This window comes from Lepus europaeus, chromosome 21 (assembly GCF_033115175.1).
Source record: "Lepus europaeus isolate LE1 chromosome 21, mLepTim1.pri, whole genome shotgun sequence".
NCBI lineage: Eukaryota > Metazoa > Chordata > Mammalia > Lagomorpha > Leporidae > Lepus > Lepus europaeus.
The window spans coordinates 17,041,089-17,060,662 of NC_084847.1; the positions used below are offsets into that span (position 1 = coordinate 17,041,089).

The 19,574-nt window shown below is 41.2% G+C and overlaps 1 protein-coding gene across 1 annotated transcript in view; it reads left to right on the forward strand.

The window, feature by feature from the left end:
* Positions 1–19,574, forward strand: part of DNAH3 (dynein axonemal heavy chain 3) — a 176,547-nt gene that overhangs the window by 98,868 nt on the left and 58,105 nt on the right. The window contains exons 37-40 of the mRNA XM_062180013.1: positions 1,225–1,325; positions 4,013–4,118; positions 5,381–5,510; positions 9,136–9,381. Coding sequence (XP_062035997.1) covers positions 1,225–1,325; positions 4,013–4,118; positions 5,381–5,510; positions 9,136–9,381 — 583 coding nt within the window. The remainder of the gene's footprint in view (positions 1–1,224; positions 1,326–4,012; positions 4,119–5,380; positions 5,511–9,135; positions 9,382–19,574) is intronic.

Below are 19,574 nucleotides of genomic sequence, written 5' to 3' on the forward strand. Positions count from 1 at the left end.
TCAGGAAACTAGAATCCAGCACAGAGCCAGAAACTTGAACCCACGCACTTCAATATGGGATATAGGCATCCCAAGTGACATCTTAACCCCTAAGCCAAATGCCCACTCGGGGAAAATTTAAATCACACTTGAGGATGAATAGCAGGAATTGGTGGTGGTTTCTTCTCAGAGGATCAAGGCCTCAGGACTTGTCTTATGGGTTAAACAACTCACCTGAGCCCATGTAGGCGACTAGGAAGTGGTGCCATGTCTGAGTGTATATTGCAGGGCTCTTTAAGGTTGCACTACTTTCTATGAGGACATGCCTGCAAAACACTAGGACTTCCAGTGGTTTTTCATTCCATTTCAAAAAAGATTTATGGAGACATTCTTGTCACTTTAGCCATGGACTACCACATGGGGAGGGTGGAGTGGAGGAGGGTTGAAAAGGAGTCTTTTGTGAGAGAGCTGAGCGAATAAAACAGGATGAGAACAGACAAGTTCTATGTGTTTATTTTTTTTTAAGATTTATTTATTTATTTGAAAGGGAGAATTACAGAGAGGCAGAGAGAGAGAGAGAATCTTCCATCTGCTGGTTCACTCCCCAAACGGCTGCAGCTGCGGGAGCTGGATCAATCCAAAGCCAGGAGTCTGGTGCTGCTTCCAGGTCTCCCACGTAGGTGCAGGGCCCAAGGTCTTGGGCCATCTCCTGCTGCTTTCCCAGGCACATTAGCGGGGAGCTGGATGGGGAGTGGTGCAGCTGGGACTTGAACCGGTGCTCATATGGGATGCCAGCAACACAGACAGCAGCTTAACCTGCTACTCCACAGCACTGGCCCCATCAAGTTCTATGTTAAACACTGAAGAAGAAATCTGGAAACATGTCTTATAACATCTCTTCTTCATCTAAGGTTATAATTCAGCGATTTCCTGTTTTTCCTATTTAAAATTAAAACTGGACCATGAGCATTCTGCAAAACTCTCTTCTAGTTTTCCTTTTGCCATTTTATAGACTGTATATTTTGCTTTTCATCTGTCTCCTTTCTGTAGAAGTGAACCCTAAGAGAACATGGACTTGCGTCTGTTTTATCCCATGCACCTAGCACAGTGCCTGACACATAGTAAATGCTCAAGAAATGTTTGTGGAATGAGTTCAAACCAGCTGTGTCTCCACGGAGGCTTTTCACTTGCAGATGGAATTTGACCCCTGTGCCTGCCCCCCACCCCTCTGCTCTGCATTTGCAGCTGTGTTTAATGAGTGGTGAGATTATCCAGATGAGTCCCAAGATGAGCCTGATCTTTGAGCCAGCTGACCTGGAGCAGGCCTCCCCAGCCACAGTGAGCAGGTAAGTCAGCTTGCAGTGAGGCCCTGAGAGAAGGTGTGGACCCACTACCCCTAAGCAGGAGGACAGCTGTAAAGCCCCACAAATGGGATTGAGCCTCAGCAGGTCACTTATGTCATTGGCTGTTCACTTTTGTTTGTCATGAAATCAGTCTTCAATCCACAGTGCTGGTGGAATTCTGAAATTAAACAAGCAAGTGGAAAAGAGTGTGATATAATCTCCTAAGGTTGAACCCGTGATGCAGCAGTTCTGCTCCTAACTTTCACTGATGTACAATAGGAAATTTACACAAAAATATTTGTAGTAGCACAACTTAAATGAACAAACACTTGGAAGCAGCCTGAATGTCCATTATCAGGAGGGAATTTTCAATAAATTATAATATACTCATAAGTTATTAAATTGGTACATAGCCCTCAAAATAAATTTTTAGAGATTAAAATTAAGGCCTGCACTGATAATGCAACTATATGGGTAAAGCTTAGCAAATATGTTACAGATAAAATCATAGCAATGTTGACGGCCGGCACTGCGGCTCACTAGGCTAATCCTCCTCCTGTGGCGCCAGCACCCCGGATTCTGGTCCCGGTTGGGGCGCAGGGTTCTGTCCCAGTTGCTCCTCTTCCAGTCCAGCTCTCTGCTGTGGCCTGGGAAGGCAGTGGAGGATGGCCCATGTGCTTGGGCCCTGTACCCGCATGGGAGACCAGGAAGAAACACCTGGCTCCTGGCTTCAGATTGGCGCAGCGCACTGGCCCTAGCGGCCATTTGGGGGGTGAACCAATGGAAGGAAGACCTTTCTCTCTGTCTCTCTCTCTCTCACTGTCTAACTCTGCCTGTCAAAAATAAATAAATAAATTTTTAAAAATCATAGCAATGTTAAAAATAAAAGAAGCCTTGAAACATTAGTTGCAGCATGGTTCCCTTTTTAAATTATTTTTTAAAAATATAAAATATATACATTTTAGGAATGTATAGAGATGCTGTAGAACTCTAAAAGAAGGAAATAAATCAAGGAGAAGGTGAACACGAGGTTTTTTCAGGTGGGAAAGCTCAAGGGAGTAGGATAAAGAAGTCCTTATGTCAGGATCTAGGCCTTTCTCCAGATGGTGGGTTCATGGGCCCTTAAAACATTATTGAAAACAATCAGGCTGGTGCCGTGGCTTAACAGGCTAATCCTCTGCCTTGCGGCGCCGGCACACCAGGTTCTAGTCCCGGTTGGGGCGCCGGATTCTATCCTGGTTGCCCCTCCTCCAGGCCAGCTCTCTGCTATGGCCCGAGAGTGCAGTGGAGGATGGCCCAAGTGCTTGGGCCCTGCACCCGCATGGGAGACCAGGAGAAGCACCTGGCTCCTGGCTTCGGATCAGCGCGATGAGCCGGCTGCAGCGGCCATTGGAGGGTGAACCAAAGGCAAAAAGGAAGACCTTTCTCTCTGTCTCTCTCTCTCACTATCCACTCTGCCTGTCAAAAAACAAACACACAAACAAAAAAAAACAATCAACTAAGAAAGGCCAAACATGGGCTAATGATCAGGGTCCCAAGGGTGATAATTAATCCAATTCTGTGCAGCTGAAGTCCATGAAGAATAAAATTTGCCCCCATTCCCAAAGGCAATGTGAGACAGTAGGAAGAGCACATGGCACCTTAGGCTGGCTTGGGTTCCTACCCTCACTATTACCACTTAACTAGCTGTGTGGTCTCTTGTAAGTCACTTAAGCTCTCTGAGCAACAGTCTCCTCATGTCTAAAATGCAGACCACAAAGAGGACTATTCAGAAATGAAGGCTTTCAGGGCCTCGCAAAGTGCCAGGCATGCAGCAGATGCTCAATAAATGTAAGCTGGTGTCAGAAACCAACAAGAGCACACCAAGTTTTAACACAACAGGGAAAACAGTGCTACATTAAGTGTTGTGTGTCAGTATGTGGGTATTCGTGGTAATGATAATATTATTTGCCATTGATTAAGAGTTTTCTGTGTGCTGGGCATGGTGCTTAATTCTCTGTTGGCAGTTTCTTGTTTAATCTTCATTTTTTAAAAGATTTACTTATTTATTTATTTGAAAAGCAGAGTTACAGAGAGGCAGAGACAGAGCCAGAGAGGTCTTCCAACCACTGGTTCACTCCCCCAGATGGCCACAATGGCCGGAGCTGTGCCAATCCAAAGCTGGGAGCTTCTTCCAGGTCTCCCATGTGGGTGCAGGGGCCCAAGGACTTGGGCCATCCTCTACTGCTTTCCCAGGCCATAGCAGAGAGCTGGATTGGAAGTGGAGCAGCCAGGTCTTGAACTAGCACCCATATAGGATGCCAGCACTGCAGGCAGTGGCTTTACCCGTTACACACAGCACTAGCCCCTTCTCGTTGAATCTTTACAACAGCCTTATGAACTACTTGTTTTTTATGTTCCTCAGTTTACAAAGATACAAGTTCAAAGACAGTGAAGCAATCTGCTTAAGGTCATTTGGTGGCCAGTAGGATGTGGGGCTGGGATTTGAATCCAGGCCCTTCTGGTTCTCAAGATCTTGCTCTTGTCACCGGTTTCCACCCTTTCCTCACAAAATCTGTGTACCTTCCCCTTGGCCTGGAGCTAGGAATGTTCCAGCCCTTTGCTCACCATCACTGCCTGCATAAACCTCACCCCTTCATGCTTGGGAGCCTGGATGTGGGCCAGGCTGGTCCTCTGTTTGTGTTTCCCAGGTGTGGGATGATCTACATGGAGCCCCATCAGCTCGGCTGGAAGCCCCTGAAGGATTCCTACATGGACACCTTGCCCCACAGCCTCAATGAGGAGCACAAGGAATTGGTGAGACCCGCAGGCCCCCTTCCTCTCCATGCCATCCCATCTTCCTACTCCTCAACTCAAGGGCCTCCTAGGAACCTTCATTGTTCCAGGACAGAAAAGGGGGCAGGAAATTCTGTGCTTGCCTCCAGTTTTCTTGTTTCCTAGCTGCTTGCCATTTCTCCAGCTTCTTCATGTGGTGAGGATGGTGTGATGCAGTCAATGTCTCCTTTCTGTTCCATCTGCTCCATCATTCCTTGGCTCACTAGTGGGGAATTATGGTGCTGAGGAACATTCTTTACATGGCTGGCTGCAATGTTACCCCTTCTCCCATTGACTCACTAGTAGAAGTTACTCTAGAAATGGGACCAAGTTAGGAAGAGATGTGTTCCTCTTTGTCCTGCCATTTTCTATCTTGTGTCCTGAACTCCACTAGAACCAGTTAGAAGTACGTTCTTTGCAGCTACTATGAGTGACCATTCCCTTCTTCCCTCCCTTCAAGATGTGGGAATATTTGGGCTAGATGGGTACCTGACCACACTCTGCAACAGGACAAGCAGGAGGGAGAGCCTGTGTTTGTGGTGCCTCTTTTCCTTTCTCGCGTTATAAAATTAGAAAAGTGAGTCAGGTGATTTTTAAAAAAGTATAAATGAGGTTGGGAGTAGATACACGTAGATAAAAGAAGTAAGGATTACCCCCAAATAAATATATATGTGCATCTAGTGAGTCCCTGAAACTCAGCCCCAAATTTAGCTCTGTATTTCTTATGGCTGCATTATATAGGAATCTCTCCTTTATAAACATTTAACATCCATTCGTAAATCAGCTGTTTATAATTCATAATATTTTTATAGAAACAAAATTAAATATGAGGGTATGTCAAAAGTTTGTGGAAGTGGAATTAAAAGATGTTTATTTTGGTGCAAAAAAAATGTAAACCACACATAACTTTTTCATAATACACATTTTCCATGAACTCTTTGAGGATTCCCTGTATGGTAGCTGGGACCTACACCTACCTCCTGCATCCTGTAGCTGGCCCAGAGTAACTCTAAGCCTCCCTGAGTAGCCAGCTCTGGACAATGGAATGAGGATGGGAAATTGAGACAGCCGGGCCTTTGGAACTAGCAAGGAGGAAGCTGGAACAGGAGTCATGCTGCCTGTAGGCTTTTCCCAATGCACCTGCACTCAGAAGTGATCAACAGTCTTAGCCGCATCTCCAGCCTCCTGAAATGAACTCATTTTTTGGTAATGTCTCCCAATCTCACATAGCTTTCTATTCTCAGGTCAATGACATGTTCATGTGGCTTGTCCAGCCCTGCCTAGAATTTTGTCGCCTTCAGTGTAAATTTGTAGTGCAAACATCTCCCATCCACCTTGCCTTCTCGATGATGAGACTATACTCCTCTCTGCTTGGTAAGCGCTACCCAGAATTCCTTAAGACACATGGGGGTTGGGAGTGTCTTGGCTATTTTTTCTGCTCCTGCCTCTTTGGCTCCCTTTGAGTTACAATAGGACAGCTCTTTGGTATAGTACATGCAAGCCTTTGAAGTATAGATAGTAGAGTTTGGTGAAGAGTTCAAGTATTTGGTTTTGATCTAACATGACTTTTCTGGGTTTTATTGTGCAAATTACCCCATCTTTCCTCAGTCTAAGATTCCTAATTCACATAACAGAGATAATAATTCCTGTTCCTCTCTATGTGAAAGGCATGTCCTACAAGATTAATTTAGGTGAAACATATGAATATCCCAGAAAGAATGTCCTAATACATAAAAATGTATTTGTAATAATATATTATATATAATAATGTATAATGTATATGTACATATATATGTAAGAAATTTTCACACATTATCTAATACTTTTCCATGCTACTGGGAGAACAAACAGCAGAAAGGCTAAAGAACTGACCAAAGCTGGAAGACCTAGGTGATAAAATACAGGAGGCTCCTGGGTATCTGTTGGCAGGAGGGGTGTAAGGGAAGAGCCTGATGGGAAGACAAGGGATGCTAAGGGGAAGGGAGGAATGCTTGAAAGATGAACTTTATCCAGTTCTCAGTTTCCCACTCAAAGTAGCAAGACTCAGAAACAACTGCATCACCTGAGGGCTCATTAAAAGAAGAGAAGAAGCACCTGAGACCCTGTCCAAACCATCTGAGCCATAAACTGTTTCTACAGATCCTGAATGATTTGTGTGCACATTAAACCTTGAGAAGCACAAGTGAAATGGTAAAGAGTTTGACATTTTTGAGCCTTGATTGACTCATCTCTTACACAAGTATAACGATATCTCTTTAAGTTTGTTACGTAAGTTAAATAAAAATTAATGTAGATAGAGAATATTCTGGGAAGATCATGGCATAGAAAGCAGCAGGAATCTGTCTCCCCATCTAGACAACAATTCTACTGGCATATTATGTAACTATTTTGAAATTCTGGCTTAGAGGACAAATCGAGATTAATTTTGATCAGTTTCAGCTTTCATTGTGGAAGCTGCTACTCGGTCTTGATCCCTCGTTGCAAAAGCAGGCAGTTACACACATGTTCCAGCAGCAGCTTGTACACAGCGTACAGGAGCCAGAGTGGGCAATAAGGATCTGATCACTGGTCGCTGCTTCTGGTTGCAGAAGCACAAGCACAGAGACAGGCTGTCATTTCTATGCCCTTTAACCCTCAGGATTGCAAGCTCTGCCACCTCAGGCTGAAGCAACTGCTGAGAAATCCAAAGGGCCAGCACCTCCCTCACCTCTTAATTTCTCTCTTTTTCTAATTTTTGGTAGATATACATTTAATAACTAAGGCATTCAAAAATAACCACATATACAGAAGAATTTAGAAAAGCAGCACAGATGGCCAAGGAAAGATAACAGTGTCGTAAAAGATCTGAAGAGACTTTAAGACTGTATCTTGGGATAATCCCCAAAATAGAGACAATTAGCAGTCAAAAAACAAAAACAAAACAAAACAGCAAAGCTTAGAGAAGGGGGCAGTGCAATCTGATTTCCATAGTTACCACTTTGAACTATTAGATTCAAATGCCCAATATGCAACAACACCAAAACCCAAGTGCACAGAAGAAACAGAAAAGCATGCTCTGTTGAAACAAAAAAATAAACTGACAGGAATTGTACTGTAGAAAGGTTCAGATAGCACACCTACTAGACACAGACTTTAAGACAACTATCGTAAATAGGCTCAAGAACTAAAGTAAGATGTGTCAGAAGACAGTAAAATGATGTGTGAACAAAATGGAAGTGTCGATGGAGAGATTAAAAAAAAAAAAAAACTAAAAAGGAACCGAAAAGAAATTCTGGAACTAAAAGATACAATAACTGAAATAAAGAAAAAAAAATACACTAGAAGGACTTCAGGCATAGTTGAGCAGGCCAAAGGAGGAAGCAGTAAACTTGAAGACAGGACAATTAAAATTACCAAGTCTAAGGAGTGCAAAGGGAAGGGATTGAAGGAAAATGAACAGAAGCTAAGGGACCTGTGGAATGGACATTCAAGCAGCCCAACATACATATTGTGGGAGTCCCAGAAGAAGGAAGAGAAAAGTGGCAGAGAGAATGTTTGAAGAAATAAGGTTAGGCTGCTCCATCATGTTTATAGCACTGAGCACTGCGGACAATAGGTAAGATATGGAATCAACCCAGGTGTCCATCATCAGATGAATAAAGAAAACGTGAGCGCTCTCTCGCTCTGTGTGTGTGTGTCTGTGTGTGTAATGGAATATTATGTGGCTATTAAAAATGAAAACCTATCATTTGCAACAAAATGGTTTATACTGGAGGACATATTGTTGAGTAAATAAGCCGGATACACAAACACAAATACCACATGTTCTCCCTCCTATGTGAGAGCTAAAATTTAAAAAAAAAATCAATCTGAACATAGAATGATGATTACTGAAGTCTAGGAGAGATGAGAGGGATAAAACAAGTTTGGATTTAAAAAAATAGAAGCTGGGTGTACTTCATTTATTGTGACAAATATACTAATATGAAATGTTAATAGGGGAAATAGAGTGAGGGCTACATGGGAACTTATTGTATTACTACCTCATCATTTGTGTTTTATAAATTTAGAATTAATAATAAATATATAAATAATGGCTGGAAGCAAAAATTTGATTAGGCATGAAGATAAATATCCTATTTATATTCATATCCCATATCATAGTGCCTGGGTTTAAGTTCCAACTCCTGTCTCATTCCAGCTTCCTTCTAACATACACCCTACCCTACTGCTTTCTCAGGCCATAGCAGAGAGGTGAATCGGAAATGGAGCAGCCAGGACTCTAACTGGCACCCATATGGGATGCCGGTACTGCAGGCAGCGGCTTTTCTTGCTATGCCACAGTGCCGGCCCCTAATTCTACTTCTTTGATGCACCTATGGTAGATCAAAGTAGAATGTTGATTTATAAGGAGCATGGAGGGAGGATGGAAGAGAAGGTTATTGTTAGTAGGCACAGAACGTCAGTTCTGTACAGTTGAAAGAGTTCAGGATAGGAATGGTGGTGATGGTTGCACAACAATATGAAGGTACTTAATATCACTGAACTGGAATCTTAAAATGGTCACGATGGTTGGGGCCAGCATTATGGCTCAATGGTTTAAGCTGCCTGTGATGCCAGCATCCCATATGAGCATCAGTTCAAGTACCTGCTGTTCCACTTCTGATCCAGCTCCCTGGTAATGTGTGCTCACCATTGCAACCATTTGGGGAATGAACCAACACATCGAAGGTCTCTCTGGCTTGCTCAGTCACTCTGTCTCTCCCTTCTCTCCATCTGTCTGTAATTCTGCCTTTAAAATAAATAAATAAATCTTTTTTAAAAAATAGTTACAATGGTAAATTTTGTGTTATGTGTATTTTACCACCATAAATAGAATGCAAGAGGATCTGACAAGTGATAGGCACTCTCAATATCAGTCACCTCTCCGATCCCTTCATAGAAAAAATTAGCCAGCTCCCATGTTTTCTGTCTGTGCCACTCAGAGCCTTTTCCTGAGGTTCTCTTTTCTTACTGTTAGATGAAATCAAGCATATAGAGGAGGAGGAAATGGAGTTATATGAAGGTCTCTCAAGTCAACAGATCTTCCTCTGGCTACAAGGACTGTTCCTCTTCTCGTTGGTGTGGACCATAGCAGGCACCATCAATGCTGACAGCAGAAAGAAATTTGATTCATTTTTCCGCAACCTGATCATGGGCATGGATGATAACCACCCAAGACCCAAAAGTGTCAAGATCACCAAAAACAACATCTTTCCCGATAAAGGTACTTTAGCACTTGTTTGTTTTGTTCTACTATAACAGTTTGAATGATCTGTTGCAAACCCAACCAAACTGTAGGCCATAGGAGCCCTTTACAAAAGCCAAGGAATACTGTAAAGTTTTCTGGGTGGGTTCACCTTTTCACAGCTGGATGTTCCTGATGTCAAGATTTTATAAGGGACTGGCACTGTAGCATAGTGGGTAAAACTGCCACCTACAGTGTCAGCGTCCCACACGGCGCCAGTTCAAGTCCTTGCTGCTCCGCTTCCTATCCAGATCTTTGCTATGGCCTGGGAAAGCAGTGGAAGATGGCCCAAGTCCTTAGGACCCTGCACCCATGTGGGAGACCAGGAAGAACATCCTGGCTCCTGGCTTTGGATCAGCTCAGCTCCAGCCGTTGCAGCCATCTGGGGAGTGAACCAGCGGATGGAAGATCTCTCTCTCTGCCTCTGCCTCTAGGTTACTCTGCCTTTCAAATAAATAAATAAATTTTATAAAAAAGATTTAATGGGATATTTAAATGCTTTTTATTTTTTAAAAAGATTTATTTATTCAAAAGGCAGAGTTACACTCATGGAGAAGCAGAGGCAGGGGCAGGGAGTACCTTCCGTCTGCTGGTTCACTCCCAAAGTGGCCACAACAGCCAAAGCTGCGCTAATCCAAAGCCAGGAGCCAAGAGCTTTTTCTCGGTCTCCTACGCAGGTGCAGCGGCCCAAGCACTTGGGCCTTCTTCTACTGCTTTCCCAGGCCATAGCCGAGATCTTGATAGGAAGTGGAGCAGTCGGGACTCAAACCAGTGCCCGTGTGGGATGCTAGCACTGCAGGCAGTGGCTTTACCCACTATTCCACAGCACTGGCCCCTAAATGCTTTTTAATTTTTAAAAATATGATTTTCTCAAAAATTACTTATAATTGCATCGCCAAATCAGAATGAGAAATATAGCCATTATTGTTCTTCTTAGTCCTTTCCAGTACTATTTTGTGTGTTTGCATGCTTCATATCATGGTGATAAGGTTATTAATATTTCTTTATTTTTGACATTATAATCTGATATATTGAAATGGTTTTGATTTTTCTAGATAATATTCAAAAGAACCACTCTAATGTCTGTGAATATTCTCCTATATATGTGTGTGTGTTATCATTTACTAAAGTAATGATGTTTCTTTAAAGTAGCTTTTACTGTTTTTTTCTACCATCCAAGTAGCACATTAACTTAAAACTTAGAAAATACAGAGAATACAAGAAAATTGAGATCAGTGGTAATCCCATTATTCACAAGTACCACTTTTTATGTTTTTTCTTTCAGTTTTTTAAACTATTTCTACAACAAAAAATAGGGTGATGCCGTAAATATGTTCCAAATACCTGTAGTCTTTGTGATTGTTTACAAAAGTATATAAAGGGTTAGGACGTTGAGGGAACTTTCAGGAGTGAAAGTAATGTATATATTAGGAAGGATTTGGGTTATGCAGATAGGTGCATTTGCTAGAACTTAGTGAATGTATGCGTAAGATGTGTGCATTTCACTGTAAATTTTATATAAAAAATAGCAGAGGGTATTTAACTTAATAGTTAGGATGCCTGCACCCCACACTGGAGTATCTGGATTCAGTTCTGGCTCTGTCTCTTAATTACAGCTTCCTGCTGATGTAAAGCTCAGGAGGCAGTGGTGATGGCTCAAGTAATTGAGTTTCTGCCTTCCACGTGGGAGACCTGGGGTTAATTCCCAGATTCTGGCTCCTGCCCTAGTGTAGCTCCAGCTGTTGCAAGCATTTGGGAAATGAACCAATGGGTGGGAACAAGCTCGCTTTCTTACTTTCTTGCTCTCTCTCCCTCTCTCTCTCTCTTCTGTCCATCTCTCAGTCACTGAGTTTCAAATAAGTGATTTTTAACTGTTTTTTTCTTTATGTTAGGTCTATGACCATTTCGAATTAATTTTTTAAAAGCTATGATGTCTGTGTAGCTTTGTTTTTGAAGGTTGATGTCTTAATTGTTCTAGGACCAGTTTCTTTTTTTGACAGGTAGAGATATAGACAGTGAGAGAGAAAAAGAGACAGAGAAAGGTCTTCCTTCCATTGGTTCACCCCCCAAATGGCCGCTACGGCCAGCGCTACGCTGACCCAAAGCCAGGAGCCAGGTGCTTCTTCCTGGTCTCCCATGCAGGTGCAGGGCCCAAGCACTTGGGCCATCCTCCACTGCCCTCCTGGGCCACAGCAGAGAACTGGACTGGGAAGAGGAGCAACTGGGACTAGAACCCGGTGCCCATATGGGATGCCAGCACCGCCGCAGGCGGAGGATTAACCAAGTGAGCCACAGCGCCAGCCCCATAGGGCCAGTTTCTGGAAAGACTGTTTATCTCTGTTGAAATGTCTTGGCTCCTTTGTCAAAAATCATCTGACTGTATTTGTGTGGGTTTATTTAGGGACTCTCTAGTTTGTTCCGTAAACCTGTTTGTCTAACTCTTTTATCAGTGTCATACTCTCTTGATTGTTGTAGGTCATAATAAGACAAATTTGGCTAGTATCAGTAGTCCAACTTTGTTCTTTAATATTGTGGTGGCCACCATGAGTCTTTTTCCTTTCCATATGAACTTTAGAATCAGTGTCTACTGTCCACAAAATAAGTTTCTGGGGTTTTTATTGGGGTTTTATTGACTCTTAAGTCAAGTAAAGAACAGAGATCTCTCAAATGCCCATCAACAGTAGACTGGATAAAGAAATTATGGGACATGTACTCTATAGAATACTATACAGCAGTACAAAAACAATGAAACCCGGTCATTTGCAACAAGATGGAAGAATCTGGAAAACATCATGCTGAGTGAATTAAGCCAGTCCCAAAGAGACAAATATCATTTGTTTTCCCTGATCGGCGACAACTAATTGAGCACCAAAGGGGAAACCTGTTGAAGTGAAATGGACACTATAAGAAACAATGACCTGATCAGCTCTTGTCCTGACTGTTGATGTACAATGTAATACTTTATCCTTTGTAGTATTTTTTGTTGTTGTTGTTCTAGTACTAGTGATTGAACTCTGTAATTAACACACAATTATTCTTAGGTGTTTAAATTTAACTGAAAAGTGATCTCTGTTAAATATAAGAGTGGGAATAAGAGAGGGAGGAGATGTACAATTTGGGACATGCTCAATCGGACTTGTCCCAAATGGTGGAGTTAGAAACGTGCCAGGGGATTCCAACACAATCCCATCAAGGTGGCATGTACCAATGCCATCTCACTAGTCCAAGTGATCAATTTCAGTTCACAATCACTCTGATAGATCTAAGAGTCAAAGAGATCACACAAATAAGACTAGTGTCTGCTAATACTAACTGATAGAATCAAAAAGGGAAAAAATGATCCAACATGGGAAGCGGGATACACAGCAGACTCATAGAATGGCAGATGTCCTAAATAGCACTCTGGCCTCAGAATCAGGCCTTAAGGCATTCGGATCTGGCTGAAGAGCGCATGAGAGTATTTTAGGCATGGAAAGCCAAGACACTCTGGCAAAAAAAAAAAAGAAAAAAAAAAAAGAAGAAGAAGAAGAAGACCTAAATGAAAGATCTTTGCGAGTGAGATCCCAGTGGAAAAAACGGGGCCATCAAAGAAGGAGGTACCTTTCTCTGAAGGGAGGAGAGAACTTCCACTTTGACTATGACCCTATCGGAATAAGATCAAAGTCAGCGAACACTAAAGGCTTCCATAGCCTTGGCAACTCATGACTAAAGCCTAGGGAGATTACTGACGCCATGAACAAGAGTGTCAAATTGTTAAATCAACAACAGGAGTCACCGTGTACTTATGTCTCATGTGGGATCTGTCCTTAATGTGTTGTCTAATGTGAAGTGATGCTATAACTAGTACTAAAACAGTATTTTTACACTTTGTGTTTCTGTGTGGATGCAAACTGATGAAATCTTTACTTAGTATATTCTGAATCGATCTTCTGTATATAATTGAAAATGAAAAAAAAAAAAAACCTGGTGTTAAATTGGAAATTGCATAGAAAATTAATCAATTTTTTAAAAAATATTATGTGGGATCTCTGTCTTTAATGTGCTGTACACTGTTATTTAATGCTATAACTAGTACTCCAATAGTATTTTTTCACTTTGTGTTGCTATGTGGGGGTAAACTGTTGAAATCTTTACTTAATATATACTAAACTGATCTTCTGTATATAAAGAGAATTGAAAATGAATCTCGATGTGAATGGAAGGGGAGAGGGAGCGGGAAAGGGGAGGGTTGCGGGTGGGAGGGAAGTTATGGGGGGGAGCCATTGTAACCCATAAACTGTACTTTGGAAATTTATATTCATTAAATAAAAGTTAAAAAAAAAAAAGAACAGAGATCTCAATAGGTTTTAGTCTTCCTGTCCATAAAAATGGGTTATTTGGACTTCATTGTTATTGTTTACCTCATAAGATCTTGTATATTTTACTTAGCTTTATACTTAAGTATTTTTCTGTCTTTTTTTAGTGATAATGTAAATGATAATGTGTTTTTAATTTGAAAGTCCACTGGTTCGTTGCTGCATTCAGGCTTTTGGGTATTATTGTTACATCTTGCGACCCTGCTAAAATCACTTATAAGTTCTAGCAGTTCCTGTTGATTCTTTGGGGTTTCCTACATAAATAAGGATGTCATCTACAAATGAAGATAAGTTTTATTTCCTCCTTCCCAATATTTGTTCCCTTTTCTTGTCTTATTCCATTCGCTGGAATATCTAGTGTGATGCTCATTAGGAGTGATGAAAGGGGACATCTTTTTCTTGCTTCCAATCAGCATTGACCTTAAGTATGATGATAATTGTAAGGTTTTTGTTGATGTTCCTTATAAAATTGAGACAATTCCCTCTGTTCTTCAAATTTACTGACAGTTTTGAGCATAAAGAGATTTTGTATTTTATGAAATGCTGTTTCTGAATCTGTTACTATGATCATATAATTTTTCTTCTTTAGCCTATCGATGTGATAGATTACATGAATTTGATTTTCAAATGCTGAGCCAGTATTGTACACCTAGGATAAATCCCACTTGATTGTGATGTGTAATGTTTTTCATACATTGTTGGTTTGATTTGTTAATATTTTGTTGACAGTTTTTGCATCATGTTGATTAGAGATAATGGTCTATTGTTTTCTTTTATTATAATGTTTTTAGTTTTGGTGTTAGGGTAACCCAGGCCTCATAGAGTGATTTAGATTCCCCATGTTTTTATTTTTGGGAAGATATCATAGAGAATTGCTATCAATTCTTCCTTGAGTTGTTGGTAAAATTCCCCAGTGGAGCCCACCTGGGCCTGATGTTTTTCTCTTTTGAAAATTTAATAATTGTGATTCAATTTCCTTAATAGATAAAAGCCTGTTCAACTTATCTATTTGTTTTTACGTGAATTCTGGTAGAATGTATCTTTTAAGAAATTGGTGTGTTTCATTTGAATTACCAAAAGTTTGCACATAACAATTGTTTATAATGTGCCTTTATTATACTCTTAATGTCCATAGAATCTGTGGTGGTGGCCCATCTTTCATTCCTGATATTAGTACTTTGTGTCTTCTCTATTTTTTGCTGGCTATCCTGGATAGAGGTATATCAGTTTTTTATAATTTTTTAAAATGTATTTTTTTTATATGAGAGACAGCCAGAGAAAGAGCTCTCATCTGCTGGTTTACTCCTGAAATGCCCAAAAGCTAGGAACTCAATCCAGGTCTCCCACATGGATGATAGGGACCCAACCACTTGAGCCATCACCTGTTGCTCCTCTAGGATGCATCGGCAGAAAACTGGAACCCAGAAACTCTGATATGGGATGTAACATCTTAACTGCTGCACCAAATGTTCTCTCCAAGTTTTATCAATTTTAAATCTTCTACCAGCTTTTGGTAGCTTTTGGGTAGTGCTTGGGCCATCATCCACTGCCCTCTCAGGTGCATTAGCAGGAAGCTGGATCAGAAACAGTACAGCCGAGACTTAAACTCCCATGTGGAATGCTAGCGTCACAAGTGGTAGCTTAACTTGCTGCAACACAGTGCCAGTCCTGTCATTCCACAAATTTTTAAAAAGCTGTGTTTTCATTTTCTTTAGTTCATAATTTAAATATTCTTTTGTAACTTCTTCTTTGGTCCATGTATTGTTTTGAAATGTGTTGTTTAGTCTCCAAGTATTTGGGGATTTTCCAGCTATCTTTCTCTTTTTGGTTTCTAGCTTAATCCCACTGTGACCTGAGGTTATTGTATGATGTCTATTCTTTTAAGTTGGCTAAAGATTTTTATGGCCCAGAATACAGTCTGTCTTGGTAAATACCCCATGTAAGTTTGAGAAGAATGTGTACTGTGCTGCTGTTGGATAATGAAATCTATAAATGTCAACTAGATCCTGTTGTTAACTATATTCTTACTCTTTTACTGACTGCTTTATGGCAATTACTGTTAGAGGCCTATTCAACTATATTATAAGGCTTGTCTATTTCTTCTTAAAATTTTACCAGTTTTGCCTCATATATTTCAGCCTTCTGTTTACACTTGAAATTTGGAAATGTGTCTAATTTAAATTTCTTCTGTCTTTTTAAAATATTTTATTTATTTATTTGAGAGGTAGAGTTACAGACAGAGAGAGAGGAGACAGAAAGGTCTTCCTTCCGCTAGTTCATTCACTCCCCAAATGGCTGCAACGGCCGGAGCTGTGTCAATCCTAGCTAGGAGCCAGGAGTTTCTTCTAGGTCTCCCATGTGGATGCAGGGGCCCAAGCACTTGGGCCATATTCTACTGCTTTCCCAGGCTATAGCAGAGAGCTGGATTGGAAGAGGAGCAGCCATGACTGGAACCAGCGCCCATATGGGATGCCGGTGCCACAGGCAGAGAATTAACCTACTGCGCCACAGCACCGCCCCAGTTTCTTCTGTTTTTAATTAGAAGTGAAGTTATAAATGTATCATGGAAGTTTATTTTTCTTGTGCTCATTTGACATTCTGTAGGTTTTAGATTTGTTTTTTGAAAACAAACATGTAGATATCCTTGTGTTTGCAAGTTTTTTGTCTGAAATGCAATGCATCCTTAGGCAGCAAGAGAAAATTTTTATTCTCTGGCTCCTGTATCTGTTATCTCTTCTTCCTGTTTTTGTATGTTTTTTTCCCCTATCAGGATAGACTTTTCATTTTAGTGTAAGTCACTCACAACTTCAATTATTCTTTTTATTGCCTTGGATGCCTTTAGTTTTGCGTTTGTATCTTTTGTCCACTTAGTGTAATGATTAAAAACACAGGCCATGGAATGAAATTGTCAGAATTTGAATACTGGCTCTAACAGTTATTAGTTGGGCAACCTTGTTTTTTAAGATTTGTTTATTTAAAAGGCAGAGTAACAGAGAGAGAGACAGGAAGAGAGGAAGCGGAAGAAGGAGAGAGGGGGAGGGAGGGAGGAAGAGAGAGAGTGATTGATTGATTGATTTTCCATCTGCAGGTTCACTCCCCAAATGGGCTGGTCCATACCCAGAAGCCAGGAGCTTCTGGGGTCCCCCACATGGGTGCAGGGGCCCAAGGACTTGGGCCATTCTCTGCTGCTTTCCCAGGCTCATTAGCAAAGGCGCTGGATTGGAAGTGGAGCAGCTGGGACTCTAACCCACATCCACATGGGATGCAGGCATTACAGGCGGCGGTCTTACCCACTGTGCCATAATACTGGCCCCAACTTCTTGGTTTTGATTATAAAATTTGAACAATTATAGTAGAATTTTGCCACGATGCTCTTATAAAAATTAAATGAGTTAATACACATAAAAATACTTCGAATAAAGCATGATACATTGAAATAATTAAATATTAGTAATTTTTATTGCTGTTATCAATATTACCCATCTCATTTTTTATCTCATCTTGCCTTTTCATCTTACCATGTTTTTTTCCTATGAATTTCTGTACCTATTTCATTATAAATTATGTCTTTTTGTGCCTTGTTGAGGATACCAAACTCCTGAACTTTCTTTTTGAGTCATGTATTAAACAAGTTTTGGTGAGATGTTCTTGTAGCTAATCTCCATACTATATTCCTCTACATTGCAATGTGTTTTCATGAATTCCATATGTTGTTTTCTGCCTTTCTCATCTTTCAGGATTGATCTGTTTAATGCTGTATTGTGCTTGATTCCATTCTTGGCCTGCTTCGTGACATCTTTGTTCCTTTTCCACAGCTAGCAGGCTATGGATGTGCCCAGGACCCACTCAGTTTCTGAGTAACTTTCCCCCATCCTGTTTCTGGTCTACCAGGATGGCCTTACCTCCTCCTCCATGTCCTACTCAACAGAAGCAGCATAAGACAAACCATAATTCCCAGCATGCACTGCAGACTGGCTTCTTCATCTCTCCCAATAGCAGCTACTCTACTGAAAAGCAGGTTCAGTTTAGAAAAGGCTGTTGATAAGACTGAAATGACACTTTACAAGTGACCACTATGAACATATCCATAGAAAGTGAAGCTTTGCTTTGGTGTCTGTAGTAAACACACATTTCTATTTTCCTACTAGTTTTCAAAATTCTCACTGTTTTTGGAGATGACCAGGGTAAATAATACTCATAAAAATGCCTTTAAAAGGAACCCAAATGCTGCAGACTTTGCTCTAGATTAAGGAGCAACGGGGTGGCCAAGATCTAATGACCACATGTGATCAACTAATGCCATCTGTTGGAAGCAGCCTTCTCTTTCATTTGTGAACATTCAGTAAAAAGAGAAATTGCTCAACAGAGGGGCTTTCTAATTCTTTACATTGGATTCACTGACGTTAAGGTGCCATGGCTGTTATCTTCTTATTCACTGTAGACTCTGCTGTCCTGTCATCTATAGGGAAATGGTCTGGTAACAGGAGGATGATGAGACAGTCCTTGCAGGCTAGTACTTGGCAAGCAGATGAACAGCTGCCTGTTTTTCTGTGCTTTATGTAACATGCATCTCTGAAGCCTGGGGCAGCCACTGAGGAGAAACCCAGTAGACTTTCCTGCATTTCCTCAAGCAATCTCTTAAGATAGTTCTCAGTCTAGCTCACCTGCTTTCTAATGAGAAGCAATTCTGCCCAGATTCTTTCAATTTTTGTTTCCAATGACACCATTCCTCTTTTTCCTCCCATGCCTTAATATTTAGTAGAAAATTGGGAAGCTCCTAGCCAGAACTCATTTAAATCAAAATACATGTTTTTAATTATAAAGTATTTAAAGGTGCTGTCTTTTTAAACATAAGAACTTTATCAAGGTTTACATACCATAAAATTTACAAATTTAGGTGTGCAAATCAGTGACTTTTAGTAAATTTACTTACTTGCGTAACAGTTTGAACACTGTCATCGCCCCAGTAAGGTCTTTTATGACGATTTTCCATTAATACTTGCTCCCATCCTCAATCCCAGGCAACAGCTACTCTATTCTCTTAATTTACTGTTTCTGGATATTCAGTGTATGTGGAATTATGTAGTAGGTGTCCTCTTGTGTTTTACTTTGTTTCTGTTTTCTTTATTACCATTTTTAAAAGCTTAAAATGCCTTTTTATCCTTTTCACAGCAGCTCAGGGATAAAATTCTAAAGGGGAGACCTCCAGGAAGACCTTTCCCAACTTCACAGGACATTGTTTTCTGGGCCTTACATGTTCTGGGAGCTATGGGGTAAATGACTCTCAAATAAATGCTGGAGGAACTATGCTGGGGAGGGTAAATTAAGGAAAGCAAACAGACCTTTAGAGGATTCTCTAAAGTTTGAATTCATCTGGTGATACCTTGTGTGTCAACCTAGGGATTTGCTGGTCTAGAAAGTGCTAAATTTCCCTCTATTCACCAGTTCATTTTGTGACCTTTGAAAAATTGCTCACTTCTTGGCCGGCACCGCGGCTCAATAGGCTAATCCTCTGCCTGCGGCACCGGCACCCCAGGCTCTAGTCCCAGATGGGCCGCCGGATTCTGTCCCGGTTGCCCCTCTTCCAGTCCAGCTCTCTGCTGTGGCCCGGGAGGGCAGTGGAGGATGGCCCAAGTCCTTGGGCCCTGCACCCGGATGGGAGATCAGGAGGAAGCACCTGGCTCCTGGCTTCGGATTGGCGCAGCACGCCGGCCGTAGCGGCCATTTGGGGGGTGAACCAACGGAAAAGGAAGACCTTTCTATCTGTCTGTCTGTCTTGTCTCTCTCTCTCTCTCTCTCTCTCTCTCTCTCTCTCTC